This window comes from Bidens hawaiensis, unplaced genomic scaffold (genome assembly GCF_021521415.1).
Source record: "Bidens hawaiensis isolate Kalapana, Puna unplaced genomic scaffold, B.hawaiensis_p1.1 tig00014709_1, whole genome shotgun sequence".
In the NCBI taxonomy this organism is placed as follows: domain Eukaryota; kingdom Viridiplantae; phylum Streptophyta; class Magnoliopsida; order Asterales; family Asteraceae; genus Bidens; species Bidens hawaiensis.
In genome coordinates this window covers 370,795-384,605 of record NW_027492286.1, presented here as the reverse complement: position 1 = coordinate 384,605, position 13,811 = coordinate 370,795, and the positions used below count along the sequence as shown (strand labels likewise).

Sequence of the window (13,811 nt, the reverse complement as noted above, 5' to 3'; positions counted from 1 at the left end):
AGCGATGCGTTATCAACTAACGCGTCGTGGAACCCCTGCTTTAAACATTAACGCATCGCTGCTACCATATGTTAGCAACATAACGCATTGTCAACCCTATGTTATGTTAACACATCGTCGGTGTTCGCTAACATGTCGCCGACGACGAGATACCAAAAAAACAAATTTAGAAACTTAAATTTGAGGGGACAAAGTTGAAACAACATTATATAAATGGACCATTTTGGGGATTTTCCCAAACTAAAATGATACAAAACACCTCAATTTAAACCCATCAAAATTTTCTTATTTTTTTACCTATAAGAAAGTTAAGTCTTTTTACATCTTTGATGATGATCCGATTAACGGGCTCATTTATTGACTTCAATAAAAGTATAAAACCCAACACACAGTAAGAACTACAAGTTGGATCGTCTTTTTCACTTACCTTTTATGCTTTTAGATTATCATGAAGCTCTAATAGATCTCGTAAACAGAAAAATATATATTAAAGGCAGTGTTGTAAAAATCGCTAGTCGGGCGGTGGGGTGGGGACTAGCGATTAATCGGGATTAATCGGATCGGACTTTAATGTACAGTTTTCAATTTATATATACAACAATACATTTTTATATGTAATTTTCTGGTTTTATACATACATAAATACATTTTGGCCGAAAATTGGCTTGAATCTCGTCGGAACCGCTGGTTTTTTTATGGAATCTCGCTGAAACCCGCTAATTTTGGTCGGAATCTCACCGGAAACCGTTGGTTTTGGTTGGAATCGCGTCGGAAATCGTCGATTTTGGCTGGAACAGACCATTGACCGATTAGCCCAACATTAATCAGTGAAGTGAGGACTAGCGATTAATCAACGCCTAGTCGTGATTTTTGAAACACTGATTAGAGGGATATTGCACCAACAACTAACTGACATAAGACAGTCGTAACATATCAAGAAATCAATATGTACTTAACTGATTCTAAAACATCATTACAAAATGACACCATCTCGAGATATTGATCATATTCATTTGTAGAAGCACATCAAGTAGATATTTTACTCATTTTTGCCCTCAAACAAGCACTCACTGATTCCATGGTATAAGAAAAGTTGAGTTATCCTGGGCCCACTTACAACATAAAGAACAGATAAATCTTGTAGAGAACAACCTGCTACCATCACCCCAAACATTTCCAAGAATCATTAGTTGAATACAAAGAGAACCGAAAAATTAAGGAGGAGCAATCTCGCGCGACTTAAGTAGCGGCCGTACACATGACCGATTCCACCTTTTGTTAAAATTGATCCGTTGAAAAACTTCTCCTGAACTAAGCACCAATTATTTCTTTCCAACCAGAAAAGAAACGCGTATTTAAGCGTAATGGAGTATCTTCATCCCAATCATCAAGCCAAAACATGAAACTATTATCATAACCCACAACAACTTTTAACAACGAAAATAAAGCAACGTTTTTACCAGCTAGAATACCATCACTTTTAATAATGTTGTTCCAAAACCCGAATAAAATAGCCTTGCACGAAATAGGATTTAGGCCACGAGCATTGTAGTGTAATCCATTGATATCTTTTCTCCACAGATTTTCCAGCTCTGATTTATAACGCCAACACCATTTGACAAGAATATTAAAGTTGATGTCTCGAAGAAGATCCAATACCTAGTCCATCATCCTTCCTACTTTAGTGGCCCTCTCCAAGGAAAATATCACATCTATTTGGTTCATAAATAATGTGGTACTACAAATAGCGGTAACACGTTTTGGGTTTAATGGTTGTGGACGAAATGAGAACTCCACATTTAAGCATACGCGTGTGAGAATAGTACCAAGATTGGTGACATTTTGGAAAGTTTCCACTTAGGCAACCAAAAACAAATTTTCCGAGTTCCTTCTCGATAAAGCAAACAATATTGGTTATAAGAGGGGCTTGATGTTACAAATTTGAGTTAGCCATGCAGCCTCCTGAAGAATACTATAGAAGTCTGTAGAGGAAACTTAAGAAGTTCTAACATTACTACGGAGATAGAACTTCCGTCTTTTGAAATAACGTTTTTTTTTCAGTTATCGATGAAATACTTAGGGTTATATAACATTTCTTAACGTAAGCTAGCCCGCTTCATATAAGGAGCTTTTGTAGTAGTGTAGTGAAAGAATTCCTAGATACTTTGAATTCAATGTGTAAGGATGATCACTTCATTAATAATAGTTGAATTCTAGTTGGACATGCCCCTGCTTGCGGTGCGCACATATAATGTATATATGTGTGAACCCTCGGGTGGGCAAAAGTAAAAGTGCACTAATTTTGACGTTATTTTACTAATCTCGTGAAAATAACGTTAAAAGTGGCGGAAGGTTAATCAGGCATCATGTGGTGGCGTTGATAGCCGAAAGACAAGGGCACATGCACCAATCAGCCGGTGTCCCTGATGATTGAGTGCTATGTGCCTTATGTCCAAGGCTTGATGCAAAACTACTATCGAGCCGGGGGTCTCACCGGAAGCAGCCTCTCTATCCCTATGGGATAGAGGTAAGGCTGTCTACATCTTACCCTCCTCAGACCCTACCATAGCATTGCTATTGGTGGGATATACTGAGTACGATGATGATGATGATGATGATGATGATGATGATGACAAGGGAGAAGCCAAGATTATCACTAATAGAAAGAATATTGAATACCCATGTTATCTAAAGTTTCTTAGCATCTACCTTAAAAACTATGCACTCTCATTTTGGTATATTGTGCCTTCATTCTATCTCATACGTGTTTCCATTACTATAACAAATTGAAACTCACCAAGAATTGAGGTGTCTTAGCAATTGGACATGCCCATAAGACACAGTTCTGAAAGTAAAAAATTCATTAATCAAACACAGCATAAAACTTACATAAGTCTTTAACCATTCAAAACATAACAAAATTAAACATAATCCTAGAGGGATGATTGTTATAATCCGGCTATTAAAAATCAGTTACGCTAAGTGAGTCTTCGATATAAAAAATGTATAATATATAAGTGTTGTATAGGTGACTCAATGGTGGTATTCCATTAACACTTTAAAGTTCTTAATAACGAAGAGGATAACTGGCGATCCTTAGTACAAATGTTCACTTTGAGCACCCACAATGCAGGTATGTGGACTCGTTCGTCGCCAAGCTGGCGCTAAGGCGACATCAAATCTTAAAAATGTCGCGCGTTAATTTCTAACGTCAAAGTCCTTCTTGAAGAACCTTCCGCGGAGAAGAGGAAAAGAAACCGTGATTGAAGAGGAGAGAGACGTTGATAGGTTATTTGTGGGGTTTTGCATTTCTATAATGTCGAATGATGGGTTCCAAGGAATAAAGGTTTAATGTTTTTGAACCAATCACGAGTTCACAACTCAATAATTTTTTATAAAAGGAGGTTAGAAAAAGAAACATCAAGAATCCAGAATCAGAATCAGAATGTTCAAAAGGGGTATTGTATTATTGTACATATTATTGGTGCATTGTACATACTATTCTAAAGTTCTAATGTACATATTGCATAAACATAACTCTATTTGATTAATAAATTTTAAAATCGGTTCACATCATTCAACATTATCATTTATGTCATTATATTTTTTTGAACGGTACTTTATGTCATTATACTTTATGTTATTTATTTTACTCTTGACTGTTATGTTAACTATTATTGTGAAATAATGCCTATATCTATATATTAACTAGAAGAAATACTTTAATTTATTGTCTTTTGATTCGTAGATTGTTTGTGTAGGACAATAAGTAGATGTTATGTTGCATCCACTATGTTTTTTCCTTAATTTTTTCAATATGTACAAGTGTTAATGTTGTGTTTACAACTTTATGAGGTAAGTTCGCTATCCAATTTCTTGTTTACTATTTGATCGATCATTCGATTGTATGTATAGGCCAATAGGTGTAGGTCATGTGGCATCCACTATTTATTTATTTAATTTTTTCTGTGTGTATAAGTGTTAATGCTATGTTTTCAAGTCACTATTACATATAAAATATCTATGTTTTCTTTCCTAACCGTCTTTAATATGTGACATGCTCTTTATATAAACTTATAAAGTATTAGTTTTAAAAATTAAGTATTGGTATAAAATAAGTATAATGCCAGTTTTTTCGGTATTAACGATTTCGGTTGTCTAACATAATTACAATTCTTCCCTTGAAGTTTTAATAAAACTATAAAATAATTCTTATAGTTTGCTTTTAATTTTAATAAACCCAAAACTTTATTAATTATTACACTATTATTATTATTATTATTATTATTATTATTATATACTGTATTTATTCAAATTCGATTGAATTGTGAATTAGCATGCCAAAATGCGTTGGCATGGTTTTACGTTTTCAAATTTCAAATCAATATATCGCGCTCACTTCAGCTCTCAACACCCAGCCCCTTCGCGTCCGACCCGTAAAAATGTTCTCTCTTGCAACTCACGTGATGGGCTTCGCGCCCTATTTCACAACTCCACAACACATACCCTGGTCTATTTTCTTTTAACAAATCACTATAACTGCATCAAGGTTTTTCGATCCTTTGTGATATGTTTCTTATTATTAATTTTAAATCATTTTTTAGCCATAGTTTCCTCAGCAAAAATATTAGTATCATTATGATTAACAATCTTTTTTCTTACTATCCACTATACAATTTTATTTAGATACATTTACATACTTGAGCCTTAGTAGTTTGTAACCGAATTTGATTTTAAAATAGTAAGCACTAAAGAAACTTAGAATGGACATGAAAATGTAGGTGGGTTGGTTGTGTCAAGTGTAAATGTTACAAGGGAGGATGTTACATGTGTACGTAACATATCAATGGCCACACACGTAACTACTAACTAGCTTGGGCGTAGCCTACAAATATAAGATTTTTATTCGTATTTTATTTTATTTCTACTTGGATATACGGTACCTTAAATCAGTGAACACTTGTTGCTAGATACGGTTTTTATTTGATTGTAAAATGCGCTTTGAAATCTAATTTCAAAAAGCTTGAGACTTAAACAAAATGTCTGCTTAAAATCGGCTCATTTGTAAGTAGCCGAGCCCGAGACAATGTAAGCTCCCTTGTTGGCTCGCTTATTAGCTAACTCGATTGTTTGGCTCAATGCCCAAACTTTAATTTAAAGTTCAATATTTAATATACTTCAAATAAGCTTAATATATACTGTAGCAATTATGCATTAGATTTGGATTATCAATTCTGTAGATTATAGTTTTTTTTCCCTTTATTTTAGCATGTTTGAAACCTATTTTCTTATATGTATCCATATTTTTTAAAACTATAGAATATTAAAATTATATAAAAAAACTAGTTGTGTCAAAAGTTTTAACTTTTATTTATTCTAAGGGAAATTTCATATTCAAATCACTCCATTATACATTATGAATAAAAAAACTTGTGTTATGAGAATAATATGCAAATTCACATTTTGTAGTTTAGAGTATGATAATATTCCCTATTTTAAAACCCTTTTATATTTATAAAAATACTTGTAATTTTAGTTTTATTTCTTCTAATTATAAGCGAAAATATCAAATATTAAAAAAGGCCAATTAGTTCACGTGCTCTTAGAACGACAACATGATTGTTTTGACTAGAAAATTTCATAATAAGTAATATAAATATATACATGAAAGTGTTGACTGTTGACCAACACCCTTGTACTTCGGTGAGCTCACCAAAGGAGCAACCTCACATGCACATTTATGTTCACCGCAAGATTAAAAAAGTGTCTCTATTCATATAAGATACTGATTTTCTTCCATTGTTACGAGGATTGTTTTATATTTTTGTTTTTTTAATATTCATATATTTTTTTAGATTTAAAGTTTATTAATCGTAAGAAATTAATAATATACTTTGGGTTTGATAATAAAATGCAGGGAAGAATCTTCATTGCCCCTGGCCCCTGCCTCACCTGTTTTTTTGCACAGTAGTGTAAATTTACCCGTTTTCGGCCGAAAAAATTTATACGTAGTGTAAGTTTAGCCTTTTTTGGCCGAAAATTTGAGTCCGGCCCCCTCGTTTATGAAATTTTTAATTTTATACACATTTTGAGATCCCCCCCTGGTGCATCAGTCCAAGCTTCGTCATTGATGAAATGGTTTCACAAATAAATAAGATGTTATAACCTGTTTAAATGTTATATGGGTTTGATGAGTCTCATGACCCGCTTATATTTTTTTACAACAAAATTGTTTCTTAATTATAAATATTTTTTTTTCAAAAAAAATGGATATTAATTTTTAATATATATTTCTATTTTATGGGTTTTCATATCAAATATTTGGTAAAATTAATTTTTAATTTAATGAGATGCTAGAAGTTAGAAGTCGTTTAAAAGTTATTTAGGTTTGATGAGACTTATACCCGTGAATTCGGATCAAATGCATGAGAAACCACCATTTACAAATAAAGCAATCTGATGGCTTGAGAGGTGGTGAGGAGTAACCATAAAGCTTTTAAAGGTTTCGTTTATATATATTTAAGATATGTGTGTGAACTGTGAATAGATAAATGAAAACTTATGTTAGGAAAACCTTAAAAACTCAATATTAACCATTGATTTTAAAGATCTATCCAATAATAGTAGATTAATTTGGATTAGATATGTGAACCAAGGGAGCCTAACTAGCTGGGATCATTTCAGCCGAGACGCTAAACTTCAAGCACTAAAGGAGGCTAACCAGTCAAGCACCGTTTTAGCACATCTCGTTTCGCCATACACTGTCATAGCCTAGTCGCCATATCAGGGCGGGCTTGAAAAGTTGGCTTGCCTAGGCTAGAAAGGCGTCTGGATCCCTATGATTCATTCGCCTTCTGGCATCTCATAACAAATCTTTTAACTGATATGTAAAGCTAGTTTAAAAGCTGAATAAAAAAGGAACGTACGGTTTACTTTGTCTGAAAGATATTAAAGTATTGGAGAATACCATGGAAATATGAATATACCAAAACGACTTTGGTTTGGTGAGCACAAAAGAGCAGCATCACATGCATCAATATTCACCACAAGATTCGAAAATGAAACATAGTAGAGCATCAACCAAATAATAATAATAAAAATTATTTAAAAAATATACATTGAACTAACTCTTTTCTATGTGCTCATAAAATATAAAATATATGCAACCCCCCTCCATTTTGTCTTATAATATTAATAATAGTATCTGTCCAACAACATTATCATTGTCTTAAAACCATTTCTTCAAAAGATACCATTCACCATAAAAGAAACTAAAAACCTAAATAATCAAGTAATCAACAACCCAAGCCCCATTTTTAAAAAACATTTAGAGCCAACTTCATAGGCTTGAAGGTTTTCAGCAGCGAGATGCATCGACAAACGTTGACCTGTAACGTTTCGTTTTCCTCACATGGAACACGAGACAAACGCTTAAACCAGCGACCATGTGTAACTTCTACTTCTTCTCAGGCTGCCACATATGCAAATGAAAATAATTCCCTCATTCACATTTAAGATAACAAAAGAATATTAAATTTTCAACTACTCTTAAAACTGAATCATCAACTAACTTTTCGGTGTACATAAAAACATAACCGAACCGAACCACCCTGGCTAAAAACACGGGAAATCATGCCTACTCACCGGCTGGTTGTTTCTGCTCTGCAGGTTTAACCTGAACCGCTGCTTCAGCTGCTGCAACGGGGGCATTGTGAACATACTGAGGGAAACCAGCAGGCATCGACGGTGGTGGACCGCTGTACTGAGGGTGGTTCATCATGCTAGTGGCGGCTGCAATTGCTTTAGCAGGGTCAGAAGTGGCAGCACTCGCATGTGTCACGGGCGGGCAAAGTGACAGTGTGGCGGTAGAAGATGACGTTGATGATTGTTGCTGCTGCAGTCTATAAAGTGCCATTGAGTTGGCGGCATGTTGTTGAACCTGAACCTGAGCCTGAGCCTGAGCTTGCATGTAAGGATGATTGTACATCATCATGGCTTGGACTTTCTGCTGCTGTTGTTGCAATGCTTGCTTCTGCAACTGTTGTTGAGATTTAGTTGAATTTGAGTTGTTAGGGTTACCAAGAATGGACGGTGAAGATGATCTCTGAGGTACAGGCGAGTTCTTCGCCTGTTGGGATGAAGATAAGGACGACGCCTGACCAGGTCTACCACTTGTTGATGCTGCTGCGTTTGTTCTAGGACTTCCACCACCACTGCTACCGCCTTTAGACATTGATGTTGTCGGAGAGCCGACCAGCATTGGCGGAGACGAGCACCGGTTACCACTATTACTCCCGGGATTTTGTTGTTGCTGCTGCTGCTGCTGCTGCATCTGTACTGATGTTGTGGGTTGCAATTTCTGACTTGCAGCTGAACCGAAAGAAATCTGTGTGTGAGATTGTGGGTGGGACCTACTTGACTGTTGGGATTGGTGAAGGTTCTTGGCAGACGATAAGGTGGCGGAAGCAAGAGAAGATGGGACTTGAGAAGTAGTCGGCCCTCTCACCGAATTTCTCCACTGAGGAGACTGAACCTGCGAGCCACTCGGGTTGCCGGTTTGAAGTGGGAAAGAAGAGACTGAGTTTGGAAACTTGGCAGTCATTGAAGATGAAGTTATTGTATGCTCCGGGTATGCACTTCCATTACTTGATGGCGGGTTCTTAGATCGAGCATGACCACCCATTGCATATGCATTGATGGCCTGACTCAGTTGTTGCCCCTTTTGAATCTGAAGGGCTTGTTGCTGATGATGTTGCCTTGCACGCTCAATGGCTTGTTGTTGTGTTTGTTGAAATTGTGCATTTAAAGAATGTGAAGATTGAGCGGCGGTTGCATTGGAGGTTGAGATAGGAGCCCGTGAAGACCGGTTATTAGAACCGGACGAACCATCTGTAGTAAGATCTGGTCTTGAAAACGCAATAGACTGCCCGGATTTCGCGGTCGGACCTGCACCAGCCTTTCTGTCCTCATCAGCATTGGAAGCATCATGACCTGTTACTGTTGTTCTAGAAGCTTCTTCGGTTATTCTGAAATCCTTCTGTTGAGAATGGTGAGCTGTTGAAGATGTAGGTGCTGACATCATATGAAAACTCGGTTTTAACGATTCCGGCAAGCTTTGGAAAATCGCATGGTTTTGAGGAGTACCAATAGTACCGTTCATAGGAGCAAACGACATTGCAAACGTCTGAGGTGGCAAAGACGACTCTGCACCGCTTCTTTTTACCCCTTGCTGCTGTAACTGACTCGGTTGTTTCTTGTCATTTGAGTTGGCACTAGCGGCAGCATTATTGGCGGCAGCCGCCTTCAGTGCACCATTAGAGTGGTCCATTTGACCAAGGCCTTTAGAACGAACCGGCATGGGAAAATTATGATTGTAAACACCCATCGGGTTTCCCGCCCGTGAACCTCTACTGTCAGCAGTTGACGGGCTATCCTCACCGCCAGTCGAAGGGTTCATGTGTTGATTCTGCTGCTTAGTGGGTGGTTGTGATCGACTTTTCTGAGCGGCATGATAGGTGGTGTTGTGCAAACTCCCGCCACAGTTTACAGCAGCAGCACCGCTCACTTGCTGCCTCTGTTGACCTTGTAAATGCTTTTGTGAAGATGATGTGGACCCACTACTGTTCTGGTGGGTTTGAGATTGGGCTACTGGTGGCGCCTGCGGTTGTGGCATTTGAGACGGGTGTATCATTTGTGAAGAATAGAACGAACCATTAAACAAAGGCATTGCTTGCGCATGAGGGCTCGGTCTATAATTAGGAGGGGCTCCAACTGCTGCAGGTATTGGGAAAGTGTAGGGGTTGTTTTGTAAAATTGCCAAGTACTGGGTTTCATTGGCACTGATGTTTGGGTAATTGAAGCTCAATGCAGGTGCAGCAGCTGTAGTTGATGAGCTCACAGTCGCTGAGCTGGCTGCACCTGAACCACCTGCAGTAGTGGTTGTAACCTTAGAAGAACCGTGTCTTACAGAAGCCGAAGCCGCCACTGCCTGTTGCTGGTTAAATGGAAAGATAAAAGCGGGCCCGTGCTGCAAATTAAAAACAAACAAAACAAATCAATTTTTGGTAAATACTTAATAAAAGTGAAACAGAATCGACTTACAAGAATGTTATTAGGAGCGACTGGCGGCATTGCTTGTTGAAGCAAAACCTGTTGCTTTCTCTGAGCCGGTTCAGTGACAGTTGTGGGTTGGGAAGACTTGGAGTCCTTTCCTGTAATGTGACTTGGAAATATGCCAGCTGGCGGACCCTTTTCATGCACCGACTGCGGGATGTTTGCATGTAGCTCGGTTCCAGGCATCACATTAAAATTACTAGGCTTGGCTCCAAACATCGGTGGAGCAGATCCGGATGCGGCTGGCCAGAACGGGTTTATCTTCATAAATTGCTGGTTGTAGTGAATGTTTCTTGCAATGTAGCAATGTGTTGCACATCTTTTCGGCCTCGGGTGTGTTAATAATGGCTGTAAAATTTACCATATCATTTAGTAGCTAATAAAATATACAGCAAAACACGGTAACTGAAGGATAATAATAATAATAATAATAATAATAATAATAATATTACCTGAATTGGAGCTGAAGCCATTGGGTTCCCATCCATGGATATGACTCCCTGCAAAGGGGCCACATACCTGCTATTTGTTTCACAATCAAGACTCGATTTTTAATATGTTAAAATAAATAAAAAAAAATTGAAAATTTAATAACTTACCCCATCTGAGGCCAGTTGGCCATTGACATTGGCATTGGCATAGAACCAGATTGAGCTGTTAATAAAACATTAAGCATTCAAAACCAAGATGATTAGAAATTTGGGTGTAGAATTAGATGATAGAAATGGAACTTCTGACAGTAAATTACCGGTCTTATCCGAGTGAGATTCAGATTTAGCTGATAACTGCTGATGTTTAAGAGCTTGATGCAGTGACCGGTTACCACTACCACTACCCTTGTTCGATTTTTCCGAATCAATATTAAGTTGGATATTAATTTCTTCATTAACCGCTTGCTTTAATGATTCTCCAGCTTCTCGGATCGTCCCAGCCTTCTGGTCAACGGACAACTTTAATGACTCCTCCTTTTCACTCCTCCTGAGTTTGTCATCATCCTTAATTTTGCTTATTTCCTGCAAAGTTGTTTAGAAAAAATTTAAAAAAATATATAAAAAACTCAGATCTAAATGAAACAAGAAGATAAACACATGAAAGTTTGAAGAAAAGTTAAATAATCACCTGATTTGCTATCTGCTTATGATCAGAGAAATCATTATCTTGATCATTTCCATGAAATGTTCTTGATTGAGGAGGTGGAGCCTAAAATTGGAAGCAGAAAGAACCCGATAAGAACACAAGATACCGAAATCAAGAAACCAGAGCTTGTTATTTGTCTCACCATCAGATCTATTTCAAATTTTTCATCCTTTTGACTTTGTGTATCCAAATTTGCAACTTTTCTGTAAAAAAGGTAATTAAAAAAAAGATCAACAGATAAGCAAAGACCATGATGAAGATTAGCAATTATTATTATTATATGAAGCATAAAATCCCTAAATTTACTCACATATTGGTCACTGTAGTAGATGCAGCTGTCTTAATCACACCTTCAACTTTACTATTTCCATCATTTAATTTCACCACTTTAGATTCCTTTTCAACCTCTTCTTTGGTCAACACATTCACACCACATTTCCGCTCTTCCTCCGGCGGTAAAACCGCTGTCGGTTGCTCCGATGTTGGAGACGGAGAAGCCTTTTGACCCGGTAAAGTGGTGAAACCAAAAGAAGAACCACCATTTTCAACAGCAGCAGATGCTGAACTATTATCTGTCTTGGGAGACTGATGAGATTGATGATGCTGATTATGATCGACTTCGACCGGACTGTTCCGTGCATTAACCGGGTTCGTTTCGGATACCGGGCGTGGTCTTTTCCTCTTCGGTGCTGCAAATTCATCAAATTAAACATTAAAATCAATATTAATAATATTAATAACAATTAATATGATGAATTTATGATGAAATGATGTAATAGACAGATGAATCTATCCTACCAGCTGCTGACAAAGACGTCGAATTTTGAGGAACATTAGTCGAATTTGACACAGGAGACGAAACTCTAGATTTCGCTTCACTACTCGATTTATTCGAATCGAACTTCATCGACGAATCGTTCGATATAACTTCTTTCTTCGATGGAGCTTGTGACTGAGTCATCAGACCGTATAAAACCTCGGCTATCTCGATTTCCAGCTCCTCCGGGTTCGAAGAGGATGACTTCGGCGGCTTCGGTCTCGAATTCGATCCCCCACCTCCTCCAATCGATTTCTACAACACAAAAAAATATTAAAAACTAACACAAGATTTTAAAATTAATTAGCAAACAAAAACAAAACACAAAACAAACCATCTTCTTTCGAAGTGAAATATTTGAAGATGACGGAGACGGAGGATTCGCCGTCGTGGTCACCGTCGCCGGCGACGGTGAAGTCGAATTAGCAACACCAGATATCCATTCATGAGACCTCTTTGTAGATGCTAAAAAGATTAAAAACAAAATTAATTAATAAAAAGATATGATTTTTGTAAAGAAAATTAATAAAATAAATTATTATTTTCCACCGGTTACCTGACCGGGCTTTTCTGGGCACCGATACACCAATCATCTCATCAGCCGCCTTCCACGCCGGCACCGGCGCCGCCGCCGCAGCTCTAAACACTTTATTATTATTATTAACCGGCGGAAAACTCTTCCGGTGGTGAAGCTGCGGCGGATGAGAATTATGACCACCTGACGTCGACGGATTCGCCGACGCCGGCGGTAACATCCTTAAACCACCTCCATTTCCGGCATCCACGTCATCCTCTTCATCCTCATCGTTCACACTCTCCTCCGACGTGTCATCTCCGTCATCTCTATTACTCATCACCATCCGGTTCTCTCTTCTCCTCTTACTCCGGCTCGACCGGTCCCGTTCCCGGTCTCGATCCCGCTCCCGGTCCTTCTTCACCAAACCCCGGTCTCGTAACCGACCCGGTTCCGGTACCTCCACCGTTCCGTCTTGTTCTGTAACAAACTCAAATCGTTAGAATTAACGGAAAATTAACGGTAGATCTGACTTAATTATAATTATAACTTTAATTATAATTAAACCTACCAGGTGAATCTCTTAAACTGCTACTTCGATGTCTCCGTCTGGATAATCCGTTAGGAGGTGCAGCCATATTATTATTATTATTATTATTATTATTATTACTACTACTAACTCGTCTTCCTTCTCTATTCCTATCCATCAATCAATTAATCTCCGCCGTCAGATATATCATAACTCGCCGGAACCCTACCGGAACAATAATATTATTATTATGTAATGAAACTATGAAATATAAAATGATGAATGATTCAGTAGTCTAACAACAGATCTCTTGTTCTTCTTCTTCTTCTTCTATCTACCTTCCTACTTTCTCTCTCTAAACACTTTCTCTCTCTACCTTCTTTTTCTCACACACAAGTACCCTATCTCATCATCTTTTCGGTATTTCAGTCTCCACGAAGCCTAACGGACGGCCACAATCTGTTCAATGTCCACATGTGCGTTAATCTTCACCGTTGGTTGCCACTTCAAGATCTCACGGCTCTACTTTACCTTCCATCCGACATGGCCTAATTTCATCCGTCCGATATTGAAACTACACGTGGCAGTCCTTGCTTACTCGACAAGCTTTCATGATTTTTTAACTAAAATAATATTATTATTAAAAAAGTAATTAATGTAAAGACATGCACTTCCTCTCTATCAGACATAAATGATCAGAC

The 13,811-nt window shown here is 37.7% G+C and overlaps 1 protein-coding gene across 1 annotated transcript; it reads right to left on the bottom strand.

Annotated features, from left to right (window-relative positions):
• Positions 1-7,456: 7,456 nt before the first annotated feature.
• Positions 7,457-13,355, bottom strand: LOC143547311 (protein TIME FOR COFFEE-like). Its single transcript, XM_077038766.1, has 12 exons — positions 13,153-13,355; positions 12,624-13,061; positions 12,402-12,532; positions 12,049-12,322; positions 11,561-11,939; positions 11,393-11,453; positions 11,233-11,313; positions 10,862-11,126; positions 10,713-10,767; positions 10,566-10,632; positions 10,102-10,461; positions 7,457-10,027 (listed from the first exon to the last, which is right to left on the bottom strand). The coding sequence occupies exons 1-12, from the start codon at positions 13,286-13,288 to the stop codon at positions 7,637-7,639; spliced, it is 4,638 nt and encodes a 1,545-aa protein (XP_076894881.1). The 5' UTR covers positions 13,289-13,355; the 3' UTR covers positions 7,457-7,636.
• Positions 13,356-13,811: the final 456 nt, after the last annotated feature.

Coding starts and splice junctions, on each gene's coding strand:
- LOC143547311 (XM_077038766.1), bottom strand. CDS start 13,288: ATGGATAGGAATAGAGAAGGAAGACGAGTTAGTAGTAGTAATAATAAT. Junction 11,940..12,048: donor GACGTCTTTGTCAGCAGCTG/GTAGGATAGATT, acceptor ATGAATTTGCAG/CACCGAAGAGGAAAAGACCA. Junction 11,454..11,560: donor TCTACTACAGTGACCAATAT/GTGAGTAAATTT, acceptor CCTTTTTTACAG/AAAAGTTGCAAATTTGGATA.